This window comes from Zonotrichia albicollis, chromosome 10 (genome assembly GCF_047830755.1).
Source record: "Zonotrichia albicollis isolate bZonAlb1 chromosome 10, bZonAlb1.hap1, whole genome shotgun sequence".
Taxonomy (NCBI): domain Eukaryota; kingdom Metazoa; phylum Chordata; class Aves; order Passeriformes; family Passerellidae; genus Zonotrichia; species Zonotrichia albicollis.
The window spans coordinates 27,423,933-27,438,683 of NC_133828.1; the positions used below are offsets into that span (position 1 = coordinate 27,423,933).

At 40.1% G+C, this 14,751-nt stretch overlaps 2 protein-coding genes across 5 annotated transcripts in view; one reads left to right on the forward strand and one right to left on the reverse strand.

Moving 5' to 3' along the window:
* Positions 1 to 13,827, reverse strand: part of PPIG (peptidylprolyl isomerase G) — a 25,963-nt gene extending 12,136 nt beyond the window's left edge. Inside the window, exons 1-7 of one of the 2 annotated variants that reach the window (XM_005484040.4) lie at positions 13,686 to 13,827; positions 6,057 to 6,136; positions 5,864 to 5,938; positions 3,650 to 3,757; positions 3,101 to 3,145; positions 1,132 to 1,219; positions 26 to 55 (exon numbers count right to left, since the gene is read on the reverse strand). In XM_005484040.4, coding sequence (XP_005484097.1) covers positions 26 to 55; positions 1,132 to 1,219; positions 3,101 to 3,145; positions 3,650 to 3,757; positions 5,864 to 5,938; positions 6,057 to 6,117 — 407 coding nt within the window. In that variant the 5' untranslated portion in view covers positions 6,118 to 6,136; positions 13,686 to 13,827. Of the gene's footprint in view, positions 1 to 25; positions 56 to 1,131; positions 1,220 to 3,100; positions 3,146 to 3,649; positions 3,758 to 5,863; positions 5,939 to 6,056; positions 6,137 to 13,392; positions 13,529 to 13,685 lie in introns of those variants that run through there. The other variant, XM_074548526.1, reaches the window with a different exon arrangement.
* A 277-nt stretch (positions 13,828 to 14,104) lies between these two features.
* The window catches only part of FASTKD1 (FAST kinase domains 1), a 28,406-nt gene continuing 27,759 nt past the window's right edge, over positions 14,105 to 14,751 (forward strand). For all 3 annotated transcript variants that reach the window (XM_014265058.3, XM_074548525.1, XM_014265059.3), the window contains exon 1: positions 14,105 to 14,279. The gene's annotated coding sequence lies outside the window, so the exon portion shown is untranslated. The remainder of the gene's footprint in view (positions 14,280 to 14,751) is intronic.

Consider the following 14,751-nt stretch of genomic DNA (forward strand, 5'->3'; position numbering starts at 1 on the left):
TAAGAAGAAAATAAGAAATACTTACCCATCTAAATGAGGTGTAGGTTTAGTTGTTCTGTTGTTTCCAGATTTTAATTTAAAAAGAAAAACAAAATCAGTATTAGTGAGAAGCCATCAGCATTCAAAGCATGTAATCTACACATAGGAAGGTGAAAGTGTACTAACAAAATTGAACAAAACCAATATATATCTGTCTATGTTTGTATGCAGTTAAAAATATTTAATGTTTTATATGTTATATTAGCTATTCAATAAAAAACTCTGATTATTAGATTTTACTGAAAAAAACCCCCAAAATTGCACAGAGATTTTTAGACAGAATCCTCATGTAGCATATAATAAGTTTCTACTTATTGAATTATATAAATACTACAAGGAACAGATACAAAAGTCTGCAGGAAAAATGCAAATAACCTTTTACACATTAGAAAAGAACCAGAAAACTGGAAGAAAAAGTATCTGCATGTAGAGATTAACTGACACTCTCTCAGCTTTCCCCCATACTAGCATTACTAAGGCATACATGTCAGTTATGGAAGAGTAGAAAACTGGGATGATAAGAGCAATGATCATTTAGAAATCCCAAAATAAAGTTTTAATGCTGACATCCACAAGTCGTTATGCTAACTACAGCCATGAAACATGGGTAAGAGTGATGTATTTTGAGAATATTTTCTGTAGATAATTTAGAATTTAAAAGAGTCTACTGCAATGTATTTTTAGCATTTAAATTTTACCTATAAGTAAGACTGTACTGGAAAGCTATTTTGTGATTAGGAAAAGCCCTCTACTACTTTGGAGAGCCACCAGAGCTGTTTTGACACCTTCCCGAAAACAATTTATTACAGTACTAAGAATCTCACAAGGAACTAACGGGTTTGCTTTTTTGTCCAAGTTAGAACACAGCTACTGAAAACTACTGAAAGCCTTTTTGCACAGAAAATTAAATACAAATAAGCACATCAGGGGTAAAAATAGGCACATTAGGAAAATGGCTACTTCCAGGCAACCTGGTAAAAACCCATCCATTTTGGCTTTGCACAGGAGCCAGTCTTCAATACTTAAAAGGATTCCCTTAACAGCTCACAAACAGCAAACCATACACACATTTCAAGACATTTCAATACTTACATAAAGAACTGTGAACCATTTGTATCTTTCCCTCGGTTGGCCATTGAAAGGAGAAATTCTTTGTTGTGCTTTACAGCAAAACTTTCATCTAAAGAAAGTGTTTTCAGTTACTTTTTAAGCATAAGCTTAGGTAAATGTTATCATCTAAGTAAATGAATCCTAATTAAATAAATCTGTTAGCCACTTGAATGAAAAGTTGTACTAAAAATAGACTAAAAATAACAGCTATTTTTAAAACATCATTCTGTTCATTCTATGTAACAAGGAGAAATATGAATCCAATGGTTTATAGCCTGAGAGGAAAAAAAATTAAAATTTAGTATTCTTGCACAAAAGATCTGTCTCCTACCAACACTAGCAGAGATGTTTAAGTTGTTGCTCTATTTTTCTTCGCAACAGAAGCTGTGTATTAATGATCAATAAATCCCTAATTTTCAGGCATTTTGTTGTTTTGTTTTTTGTTTTTTTTAAGTACACATAGAGAGTTTGATAGGAATCCCAAACAACTTGTTTGTCTGACAGACAGAGATGAATTTATCAAGTTAGCCATTAAGAAAATTAGTTTAACTTCAATGAATCCTACTTCTTACGAGCAAGGAATTGTTATTAGTTCAAAGTAAATCCCAATGAAACTATGAAATGAAAAAAGTGTAAAATGTAATCACTATTCTTCATTTAAGACACCTGCAAGAAACAATCCTCTTCCTTCTTTCTCAAAACAGCAAAAAGGCTTTTGGGGGAAGGGAATTCTGCAGACATAAGGACATTTGTTCAATACTGTTTGGATACAGATAGCAGGAGGAAGTATTAACAAAGAAAAATGTACAATATTCATAATGCTACTGTCACTAGCCATGAAAGGGACAGTCCCACTCCCTCTCCAATCACCTGTACAATAGCATCAAGTGTCAACCTAATCCTATGGTGCACTGGTTAATTTACCCACAAAAGCAAAACTTTCCACAAATTCAGTTCCATACTGTGACCAGCCAAGTTGAACAGCCAGCCCACTATTACCACAAAATAAGTGGAGGTTGTGCTCATTTTTCCATTTCTCCCAGTCATACATTTGCTCAAATGCAGCTACTCATTTGTGTTAGTTCTTATGCTTGCCAAGTTGGATCCACTCACTAACATGGGAATATATAAATTTTTTTTTGCTACAATCTTTAGGCATTTTAGCAAGCCAAATCAGGCTGAAGTTTGATGGGAGAGTCAGTGCAAGGTGAGGCCTCCTCCCTCTTTTGGCAGTTGCAAACTGTTGATTCCACTCAAGGTCTGATATAAATTTGCAGCCTGGCCCAGCTACAGCAATGAATAATTACTGTGTGTGCTGCAAGCTCAGACAACAACCAATGGCAAAAAAAAGTATCTGGGAGGGGAGAGGGGCTTAACCTTGCCTGGGTGGCAGCTACCAGCACCTGGGCTTAGGTGTAACACAACAACTGCTGCAATAAACAAGATGCTCCACTACATTCTGGGCAAACACAGGCTGAGAAATGCAGCAACTATAGCTTCTTCTGCAGCACTGGCTGAGAAAGAACCAGGACTGTGAGAAAACTAAAGGCTCTACCATCCTGGGTTCAGGAAAGCAGAGCTCTGTGGGTTTTTAAATAAAAATTTGCAAGGAAACCCAACCCCATCAACACCTTTCTCCTTTTCCCTCAAAGAGAAGATCATCCCCAGCTTTTAGCTAGCTGAGCAAGCCAAAAGTAAATATCTAAAACCAGCAATAAAAATTAAGTCTGGTAAAAGGGACAAATACACAGGAGTTCAGTTTTAGTTTTTTGTTCATTAAAATGGTTCATATCTTAAAAGTAAAATAACTTTAACAGGACAGTCAAAGGCCTTCAAGACCAGACAAAATCTTTTTAAAAATGGAATTCAGGTTTACAGAACAGAGACTACAGAATGTAAAGGTAATTGTTTAATTTAACACCAAAATAGAACAGACAGATAGAACTCTTACCTTCAAAAAAGCCACCATAAATGGATTCTCCTCCTCTGCCATTTCCTTAAAAGAGGAAAAGTGAGGGTTAAAGTAGTGATTAAAAGAGTTACATTATGTGGAAGGTACTTCATAATACTCATGTAACTGCATCCAAGTCACTGACATTATTCTTCAAGATAGGCAAACACAATCAAGATGCATTTTTGTAATCCAGAAGCAAAAAACTTCGAAAACAAGAAAATATTTTCCCATGTATTCAGCAACAATCTTCCTCTTTTCTTTATTTCCCAGCAGCAGATGCAATATTTAATTCTCATGCTTCAACCTTTCAATAGCAGGTATGAATGGTTCTCTGAATGATTGAGATAACTTGAGAAAAAGTGGGTGAATGCACATATAGAAGTTTATTATACAAATCCTCATGGAAAGGATCTCACACAGAAGAAAGGGGAAAAAGCAGTGATATCTGTCAGAGAATAATTAATTTAAGTAAATGGTTCTATATAAAACTTTTGCCATGTTTTATTACATGAGTGGCAAAATTTTCTTTAAAAATTCATTTCATACCTTCACTGAAGTCGCCTCCTTGGATCATAAAGTCTTTCACTACCCTGTGGAACAGACAACTTTTGTAATGCAATGGCTTTTGGGTGGACTTTCCTGTACCCTTTTCACCTAAAGAAGAAAATGAACAAAACCAAAAATTACTCTCTGCATCTTCATTACAAAAAAAAGTTCTATGTAAAGCACTCAATCAAAATCATCTTCTGTGCTCTGAAAAACTGGCCTGTGAAGCAGACTTACCTGTAAGAAAGTGGCATTTAAGAAAGCAGTGCAGAAATTATTTTCTGTCTCTACAGTTAACTAGAAGAACACCTTACTGGCATTAGTATACAACTCTGGTCACTGCCATCCAAACTGACTGAAGCTAAATATCCAGTTTATATTTATGACAACTAGTATTGCTCAGATACATGCAAGAAACAATCAGATCTGTACTTAAAAACCAGCAAGGCTAAGGAACCACAAAAACTTGTAAGAAAACCATAGAGGCAGGGGGAAGGGGGAGGACTTTCATTCCCCCCTCACTCATTATGACAATGCCATCTTCCTCCCTTGCATCAGCTTTACTGTTTAAGCAAACTCTGCTTCAGCTACAACACAATGGCCTCTCCCTGCTCACAGAGAGAGGATTTCTGCAGAGTTAGCCATATGCATGGCTCATGGTGGGTCCTGTGAAGGTAACAGCAAGGTAATCAGTGGCACTTCCTGGGAACACCGCTTCCTCTTCATGCTGTAAACTGTTAGACAGCATCTTCCTATAATCTTATTCTGAGCAATTCAACTGGAAGCTTTTGTCAAGGGCAGTTCCTCTGAACTTACAGACTGGTGTCTCCATATGGACTTGAATAGCTAGAAAAAAACCCACTTTTGATAAAACTCTGCTAAGTGTGAAGCTGTGTATGTTCCACTAACTTGGTGTATGCCAGGAAAACATGGAGCTGTCGATCCCTGTTTTACAAAGGCAGCACACACTTTTCAAAACTCTCAGAAAAAAAGATGAGTAAGGAAAACAAAAACTGAAAGTTTGAATAATTTGCTGATGATAATTATCAAACTTTTTGCATATTTTTCTCACTATTCTTACATGTGTTAAGGCAGCACAATAGTTCAGGATCTGAATTTGATTATGGATGTCAGCAACAAATGCTGAACTTGATCATACATATTGCTGACCTGAAATGCTGTTGAAGACTTCAATTCACAAATATAAGACAGCAGTAGGGAGTAACACCTTTATTCAATAATCTGATTTTTGGGAGATTGACAGCAGATCAAGAATGCCACAGTCACCTATTAACATAGTCACAGTCATTAAAAATCATTGAAGTTCAAATTTGTTAACAAATTTTGATAATTTGATTTTGCCATTAAACCTATTGTCAGATCAGATTTCCTACATTCCTGCAGACAACCTGAATGGTGTGCTGCATGATCTAGTTAACTTAACATGAATGTAATCATGTGTCCACACCTGATTCAGATCATATTAGTACTGCTGAGGGATTCACTATTAACAGCTACAGACTTGACCTGAAAAATAACCAAGCTGGAAGGAAAGGAAGCAGAAAAAGCTGAAGACAGAAAGCAGATATGCTATTTATGTATTCTCAAAGTTATTCTTGCAACAATAAACTCAAGTTTTGCTAAGCTGTCAGCATTTGCAACAAAAGTATGCAGTCTGCAGGAAAGTAATTCTCTTTGTAAATGTTTCCAAGGGAGAATCTCTTCAGTATTTTCCTCATGAAATACACTTTCAATAGGAGTAGAAATCACCAGTATCCATCAAGAAATTAAAATAACAGAAAAAACAACTGATGAATAAAAGCATCACCTTTCAAATTCCATAAAGTATCATAAGACTGAAATGTAAGTCTGCATGGCTGACCTCTTGTTGGCTACCTTTCAAGACTGGATGATGTTATATAATGTGAACAGCAATATCTGTGCTAGTAACAGAAAATCTGCTTACTGTGTCTGTATTTAAAGTTGGTTAGTATATACTCCCTGCAACACACTAAGCCAAAGCTACAATTGCTTTGCTTTACATCATATTTGTAGGCTCATATGTGCACCATCAGCTAAATATTTGGAGGTGTCAAGAAACAATTCTGAACTTACTTCCACATTTAAGAATATGTCCCAGATAATAACAGACATCAAACTAATTAACATGGCATTAAATCAAAAATTACAGATTAAAGAGTAAAATCTACAAACCTGTGCAAAGGCAGCGAAAATTCTCACATGTCTTTGGACACACATCTGAAAACAATTCAAAGACCACTCTTCCAGCTAGAAAAAAAAACAAAAAACCACCATATTTACTGTGAAGTTAAAGGCCATTTGTATTATTTCTATATATATCTCATATGAATATCATGCTACTGAATTGACACTTTCATTTTCTTACCGGGTACATTGTTGATGGCTATGTCAAAAAAGCAACGCGGTCTCTGGACCTTCACTCCCATGGCTTCAGAAGTCTAATTACTGTAAGCAATGAAAAAAAAATTTAGTTTTTCCTTCTGTGCACTGAAATCATGTGTAAGTCAATACAGGTGTAAGGCATTACAAAAGTCAATAAAAACTGCAGAAAACAAACAAAAATCCCAGACAGCAAACATTAGCATTTTTTGAAGTTCAAAAAATGCCAAGTACTTTAGGTCATTTTCATGTGTTGTAGCCCCAAATGAGTGATTTTCTTCATGTTTGCTGCAATAACATTAAACTTGAGTGTGATACTTCAGGTGGGGAAATAGAAAAGAAAAGATACTGTGAGATATGGGCAAAACTTCAGCATTCAATTTTCAAACTTCAAAATTCAGTATTTCCTGGATTCCTGTCATGGCAGTTACCAGGCATTGCTCCAATTAGGATTCAAACCATTCTTGACAAAAAAATACAAGGGTGTCTTTTTTTCCCCAACTGCTGCTAAGTGAAATTGTTTTGGCTTTTCACTGTCTCTTTTCCCTTTATGCCATTGTTTCTCTCTTGGAACACCCTCACTGGTATAATTTAAAAGGTGTATAGATGCATAGTGCTGCTTAAGGACATGGTTTGGTACTGCTAGATTTACTATTGGACTCAATGACCTTAAGGTGTTTTTCCAGCCTAAATGATTCTATGATTGCTTAGAGAGAATTTTAATGCAACTTTTGCCTTAGACTATATAAATCCTTTTATCTTTGTGTAACAAGCTACATCTTAAAATTCCATTTGCATCTCCAACATTCCAACATTATGTACAATCATATTCTTTTCCTTTTCTAAATCCCTACCATCTCTGAGTAACTTCAGACTGGGAAAAAAAAAAACCCAAACAGTGACAGCAGAAGTATCTGTAAGACAGGAGTATCTTTTCCAGAATTTGGAATATAATCCATACATTTTTAGTCCTAATTATTTTTTATTGCCAGAAAATATGGCTCAAATCTAGCTGATACACTACACACATCTCTCCTAAAGCTTCACTCATAGCTGTACCACAGAACACGCTTGAAAAATTCAATTGTTACCATCTGTCACTCTCAGCATATGAACAAGAGGCTGTAAAAAACCCAAGACAGCAGTGTAATCATGTTAGCCTATATTCTCCCTACTTGTGCTGTCAGTCCTAACATTTTGCTGAGATTACACAGCAAAAATCACAGGAACAATGCAGGACTGGTTTAAATGAAACACCACTCAGTAGTTCATTATTCATGTCATTTTAGCATGAGAAGATTTTAAAAAAAATGCAGAATCTCACTAGATATTCTCTAGGTGTGAAACAGATACATTCATACACACAAGCCAGACACCGGTCCAAAGCAGCAGGCTTGCTTGAATTGAAATAGCATTTCTCTCCTATTAGCACAACCAATTCTGTGGCCAGCAGGGAAACAAGCAGAGAAGACGGCCGTGGCTGAAACCCTGGATGCCACAGGTCAGCAGGAGGCTGCCCTGGGATGGGATGGGATGGGATGGGATGGGATGGGATGGGATGGGATGGGATGGGATGGGATGGGATGGGATGGGATGGGATGGGATGGGATGGGATGGGCAGGCTGCTCTCAGAACTGAGACCCCCCCAAAGCACAGCCCTCACTGTCAGGGGCACAACAGACCACACAGCTGCGTGGGGACAATTTTTTCAATGAAACCTTTCACAATAAATGCTGTCCTAAATATTGTTTGGTGCTAGTACTGCCAGTTTTAAATGAACTGAGACCTCTAAGGAGCATCAGTACCACAACTGATTGGCTGCTTGTACTCAAACTTTAAGCATTTAATTGTAATGCTTAAGTGAGAAGGAATTTCCTGCTTTACAAGCAGTTTGCTTGAGAAATGTAGAGGTATGCCTTAACATTGTATATACAGTATTTTAGCCAAAATAAATGACAACTACCTTAATACATGATAGGTGAAATAATGAATACCTGACACATGAAATAATACATGAAATAATTTTTATTTCAAACACTGATAATGAGTAAAGCTACGTTGTGAAATAAGTATAGATATACCTACATCAGTCAATTTTTAACTCTGTCTTGTAGATGATGGGAGAGAGAAATCAGAAATAAAGAATTCTGCCCAACTCTCTATCCCTACCAAGTTTTCTCAATTTGATGTTTTTCTACCTTTACATTGTTTTATGAACAGTGCAGCAAAGTTAGTCCATATTCTGCAGGTACCTCCAGTGTACCCTGCACTTTCCCTAAATCTTCCAATAACATCCCCTAAACACCAGCTGCACTAGACCCTAAATGACAGGTAAGGCAATGGGTCAGAATGAACCCCCTGAACTGACAGCAGGCCAAGCAAATATATCTCACTCTCAAGCTCACAGTGCCCAGAAAACCAGGCTAAGATACCAGGGACATTTATCCCACCTACCTCACAAGTCAAGTGAGTGTTTCCTCTCCAATACACTTAATTATACTTTGCACTGTTATTTCAGCCAGACCTTTCCCTGATGTGCTACAGGGCAAAGTACCTAGTTACAAATGGTCCTTAAAAGTAATAATTTCTATTCATGTACTAACACCAAACACAATCTTCTACATACTCATTGTTTAAAACCTGTCCATATTAAAAGGGGTCTGAATGTTGATTACAAAATCAACAAAGAAAACCACCAACAATATCCCAAGGATAAAGTCGGAAAATATCAACAATGAAGTCAGAAAATCATAAGCTCAGTAGCACAACATGTCTGATAATAACAGGGCTTAAATAATTTGCACTATTTCTCTCTCAAAATTTCTTTTCAGTTAGAACATGGATATTCTTAACCCTCAATACACTGCATTTTTTAATTGTGAACTTGATGGAATTTCACTAGTGAAAGGAATATGAATTTGATGTCAACCCAAAAGATGTTTCCTATACATACATTCAAAAAATGTGCTATGCAGGACAATCCCGGTAAGTTAGCTCACTTCTTCCTTCCAAAACTCTAAGAAAAGACAAAGTATCAGCCCGAGTACTACTCTGAAATTTACTAATTATTCATCATTGTCAACCACCTTCTGTTTGAAGAGGCTCTTATTTAGTCTAAGTAGAATCTATAACCAAGAAAACTCAAAGCCAGCCAAGCACCTAGAACACCACTTCAGCATATCTAAACAAAGGGCTTGTTTCTTTTATGTCTGAAAGTAGAATTATAGTTCAGGTTAGAGTATATTGGTGTTTGCTGATGACTACATCAAAAGTACTCACTCTTCTCAGAACAGTTGCATCCACAACCAACATTTCACCAACTGTGTCCCTCAGGGTTCACATTACTTCACAGCTCCATCAGGCTTATTATTTTATTTAAATATTTGCAAGATAAAGCTGGCCAGCTCAAAGCCAGGCTGCCAGCAGCTCTTCTCCAAAATGATCTGTGCCAATGGGAAAAGATAATTATCCCAAACTGTTCACAAGCATCTTTCCACCAGGGATTATCACTGATATTTGTTGATGTATTTAAAAAACACACCTTAGGGAATTTTATAGCCAAAATCACCCGTGCCAGCAGGGATCTGGTAATAGTACTTTTTAACACATACTAGAGCATTTTGACTGAAGAGGCCAAAAAGCACTCACAGATGCACATCAACTGAGTATCAGCACGTCATGCAGCCCAAAGAAGGTGACAGCAAGCAGCAACACAGCAGTATTTGCTCATTTTATAGGAGGGGAAAAACAACCTTCTTTAGAACTGTGCTGAACTACTGATTTGTTTCAGTCCCAGTACACTACAGAATAGTAAGCAAAGACACACTCAGTAGGAAAAAGATACATTGTGTCCTATTCCTTCACTTGCTTCCCCGTCCCCACCAGCTCTCCCAGATTTTTAATTTCTCCTTTACCTTGCCTTTGACTGCGCTTCCTTGCATCACCCTACAATTACCCGCACTGATCTTCACTCAATTCATCCAAACGAAGCAAACAAAGTACATAAATCCACATTGCTAGCATTTTGTTTCACACCATCCAAAGGCAGCAAGACTAAACTACACTGATACATATTTCAAAGACACGCACGCAGAATCTCCAGAAACGCATTTTAATGCAAATGCACAAAGTGAACACAGAGCATATATTCTTTAAGGCTGTGGCTGCAGTCACTTGAAGGCAATATACACGTGGGCTGATACTACAACAGAGGGTTCCTACACCCACATGTTGGGCTTGCACACAAGTGCCTACCTGGCTGCACAAAAACCAGGCTTTCCTCCTCCCTCCACAGGATGACACGGCAGCAGCACCTACCAGCCCAAAGGGATGGCAGAGGCACAGACTAAAAATGCTACAAGTTCTTTCCAGTATGGACTAAACTAGAAGTGAATTTATTATTTTGAAATGGGAGACATGAAAATTTGTTCACAGATCCATTGCTGTGACAGAGCTTGCAGCCATGTTAGCATGATTCCAAAGATGTGAACAAAAACCTAAACACATCAACCCTCCATCTCCATAGTTTCCTTAGCATTTTTCCATAAACAACACCATCTTTTCCTCAGTACTTCATGATTTCAAAATTCTGAATTAGCAGCAATGACATCTAGGGAAATGATTTTTTTTTCATTTCACTAACCAGCAGCACAGGATTTTTGTTGCCAAATTTAGGAATAATGTGCTACCCTAGAACACATTTCAGATTTAGGATGACGTCTTTGCAATCACATGGATTTAACACACCTATAAGAAAGAAAATATCTGCTTTCTACACAGCTCTATGAAATTTATGTAGGAAGACCTTCAAGTCATCATTAAAAATCATGCATTATAAGCTTTCAGTCTGACAGAAAAGAAAAACCACCTATAAAAAAAAAACTTTCAACATTTTTGCAGGCAAAAAAGGATTCACATCACTTTTCACCAGGCCTCCTCTCTACAACAATGTTAGAAGTATTTACTGGACTACCAACATAGGATTTGTTTCCCTCTAAAAAAGGAAATCAGACACCTGACAATATCAACTGTTGTCTTCCATGGACCTGAGGCAAGGGAGACCTTAGAAAATATCTGTCACCCTTAGGTAAGTCCTGACTAAATATGCAGTACAAAGTCCTAACCCTACTGCACTGGTAAATCACTTATACCACTTTCAGTATGATTTCTTGCAATTATGAACATGAATTTAGTCTTCTTGTACTAAAGTATAATGAATGCACACCCAGTTTTAACACTCCAGCTGGGAGAGCATAAAATTCAGCTGAGAAGGTAGTAACATTCTGAAACTGTATACACAGAAACACAGGCTCCTACTGGATCATCCCCTTTATTTTTCTAGAAAAGGGATTCCTTCAATGAAAAATACTAAAATATCCAACCATGCTCTTGTTTAGTTGCTCTTGCAACTAAAAATCTATGTTATCAAGTCTTAGCCATGATTTTCTATTATCTGATTTACACAGAAAGTACTTCCTTTCCTAACTTGTGAAAAAATACCTGTTTTCTGTCAGGTCTGTACACAAATAAGTGCCCTTGTTGCTGTGAGTTTGAATAGGCTTGGATCAATGAACTTTTATTTTAAAACTTAAGAAGTGTTAAGACAAGGCAAGTTTATACTCTGTATGAAACAGGGAAAAAGCCTTTTACAGGGTGCAATCTCCAAGTCATGCAAATCCCAAAATTAATTTCAGCAGTGGAATCCTTTCCTACCTGTTACTGAAGACGAGAGTAAGGCAAGACAGCTCTGAATGCTGACCCATATTTGTCAACAAAACCAAAAAACCTTGCTGTACCATGTTTTATTCTTGTGTTCTACCCCTTTCTCTACTGCTCTAGATCCCTTCCATGCTCCATCCCAGCCTCTGACCTAAACCTCACTGCATTAGAAGATGGCCACATCTATTCCCTGGCACTCACTGACTCTCTTCCAAATGGAAGCTGGCTCCTAAATTACCATCAGAGAAATCATGCTGCAACACACTAAAATCCTTCACTCTGTTACATATTTTCACTCTAAATTCCCTCATAATCCCCAGATTTTCTGAGATCCTGTGAGGAAAAACCCCAAATCTTCTCTTGATAGCAGCTTGATGGCTGCTAGCTAATGAAAGCAATAATGTTTGTTTCACAGAAGTGAAAGAATGGGAAGTCTTAATGAGAAATGCAATCCCAAAGGGTGCTCTCAGAGAACTACTAATGCTGCTATCCTTTTTATGCTACCCCCAGATCTACTGCACATACAGAAAACTACGTTATTCCTGAAATATTTATAAATAATTTTTACAAAAGGATAAATCAAACTCTGTGAGTTTAGACGAACTAATGCTTCATAAATCATGTCTAACCTACAAATTGCTACCTTATTTTTATCGTGGTAGCACCTAAAAATCTGAGCAATGCTGGACCCCAATGCAATGGGAATAGTGAAACAAAATGGTGGGAAGATTTAAAAAAAACCCAACAACGTAAAACCACACCAAAAAATCCCCCCAAAAAAACCACTAGTAACACTTATCCTTGTCCAAAGAACAGCCTCTTCTGCTGACAATATAGAAAAAAACCACAAAACCTCCAAAATATTCTCTCAAAAAAAAAGGCAACTTAGAAAATAGACTATATGCAAAATAATGGTCTGACATGTCTCTTAAATTAAGTCTCAGATGACTACTAAATATAATTAACTTCACCAGTCAAACATTAGGAAACTACTGGCCAAAACAACTTTACCATTATTTATAAATTTTCTAATGGTGATTGAACTTAAAAGCAATGTTTAGCACTACAACAGATTCTCTGTCCAGTTTCAGTGAGCTATTTCTTAAGTCTTTTAAGCCTCTCAAAGCCTCTTCAAGGCCTCAAAGTACAACCATATACACGCAGTATGTCATGGATACAAACAAAATGAGCCTGAAACTCAATACTCATAGAAGTCTTTGGAACGCCTTAGGAATTCCCTAAAAGAGAGATGCAGAGGAGCCTCCTGCCAGACACGGCAGCCCCTACAGGCTCCACTTTCCCAGGCGAGGCCTGCAGAAGGGAGAACATGTGGCAGGCAGACAGCCCCGCTCCTTCCTCGTCTAGGGGAGGAGAGAAGACTCATTCAAACTCCCCAGGCAGCGCCGAGCCCGAGCAGGGCGCTCGCTGCGGGCACAGACCCGCGGCCAGCCAGGCTGCGGAGCGGCACAGCCGGCCTGCCAGAGCCGACCCCCGTTGCGATGCGCGCCAGGCCCGTGCGCCGCTTCACCCACCCTGCCGCTCCCGCCTGCCTCGGGCCGCACTCGCGGCTCCTCACGCCGCTTCCCTCCCGGGGCCGCCCTCACCGGGATCCGCCGAGCGCCGCGCTCCGCCTGTCCCCCGCACACGGGCGGCCGGGCCTTGCGAGGGGCGGGTGCGAGGTGGCGGCGGGGGCGGCCGCCCCAGGCCCGCTCCGAAGCGGCCACCGGGAGGGGCCGGAGCTCCTACCCGCGCCGTGACCGAGCTCAGGCCCCGCGGCGCTGCGACCTGCTCCTCCTCCTCCTCCACCGTCCGCCGGGCCTCCGGCGCGGCCCGGGCGAGGGCCCTCACTCTGCCGGCCCGGCGCCCGGCGCTGCCCGGCGGCGTGGCCGACACTCACCCGCTGGCGGCCCTTGAAGCCCCGCGCTGCTCAGCGCCGCGCTGCCGCCATGTTGGAGCTGGTGCGGCACGGACTGCGTCAGTGGCGGACAGGGCGGGAGCGGCGACCCGGGGGCGGCGCGCCGGGGGCGGGCGGGGGAGCGCGGCGGCGGGAGCGGCCTTCCCCCGGCCCGGGCACGGTGCAGGGGTCGCGGGCAGCGACACAGCCCAGGCCGGAGGCGCGGGCCGCTAGCGAGGAGCCCGAGCGGCTGGGGGAGGAGGGGCTCCCGCCTCCCCGGGCTCGTCAGCGGCGCTCCGCCCCTGCCGCGGCCCCGCCGGGCCAGCCTGAGCGGGCCGGCGCGGGAAGGAGCCGCAGGGGCTGAGCGCGGCAGGTACATGGGCCCTTCCCAGCCAAACGTGCATCGGGAACAGTGCTGCTCTTCCCCGCCGATGGGCCTGCGAAATGGCCAAGGGCTGGAAAATGAACCGTCCTGCACGGTGCTGGAAGCGCGCAGGGTTCCTCCAGTAGTACACCTCGCTAGGGCTTGTAAAGAATTAAAATGGGAATTTAGGCCAACTGTGCAAAAAATGAGCAACTGATAATAGTATCCCATAGGTATGTATTGCAATTCAAAGTTAATGTATCTTAAAATTAAGGAATGAAAGTTTATGGCAATGCCTAAAGTTGTGAGCACCTTCAAAATTGACTAAGACTGGCGCTGAAGTATGTACCTCCTTCGATGGGTTTTAATTCTAACCAGTAGACATTTGGGTCAGTCAGTAATCACATACATAATGGGCAGTGATGGAAGTTATGTGACTGGCTGGTGAGAAGTTTGTTTGAAGTAAAAACCCCAATGATCTTATGGTTTTATGGAAAAAACCCCAACAAAACCAGTTTAAAATGTGAAACTGACACCTGTGAGTTCTGAAATCCTGAAGAAGTGGGTGAGTGAACATCTGTTCAATAAATCAACGCTGGCTTTAGCACAGCATGCTTTGTTAAGTCTTGCCTTCCTCCCCTATGTTTCCAGTTTAAAATGTAACATCATTTTATCTACCATTTTTAATTTGGTTTTGGCATTATT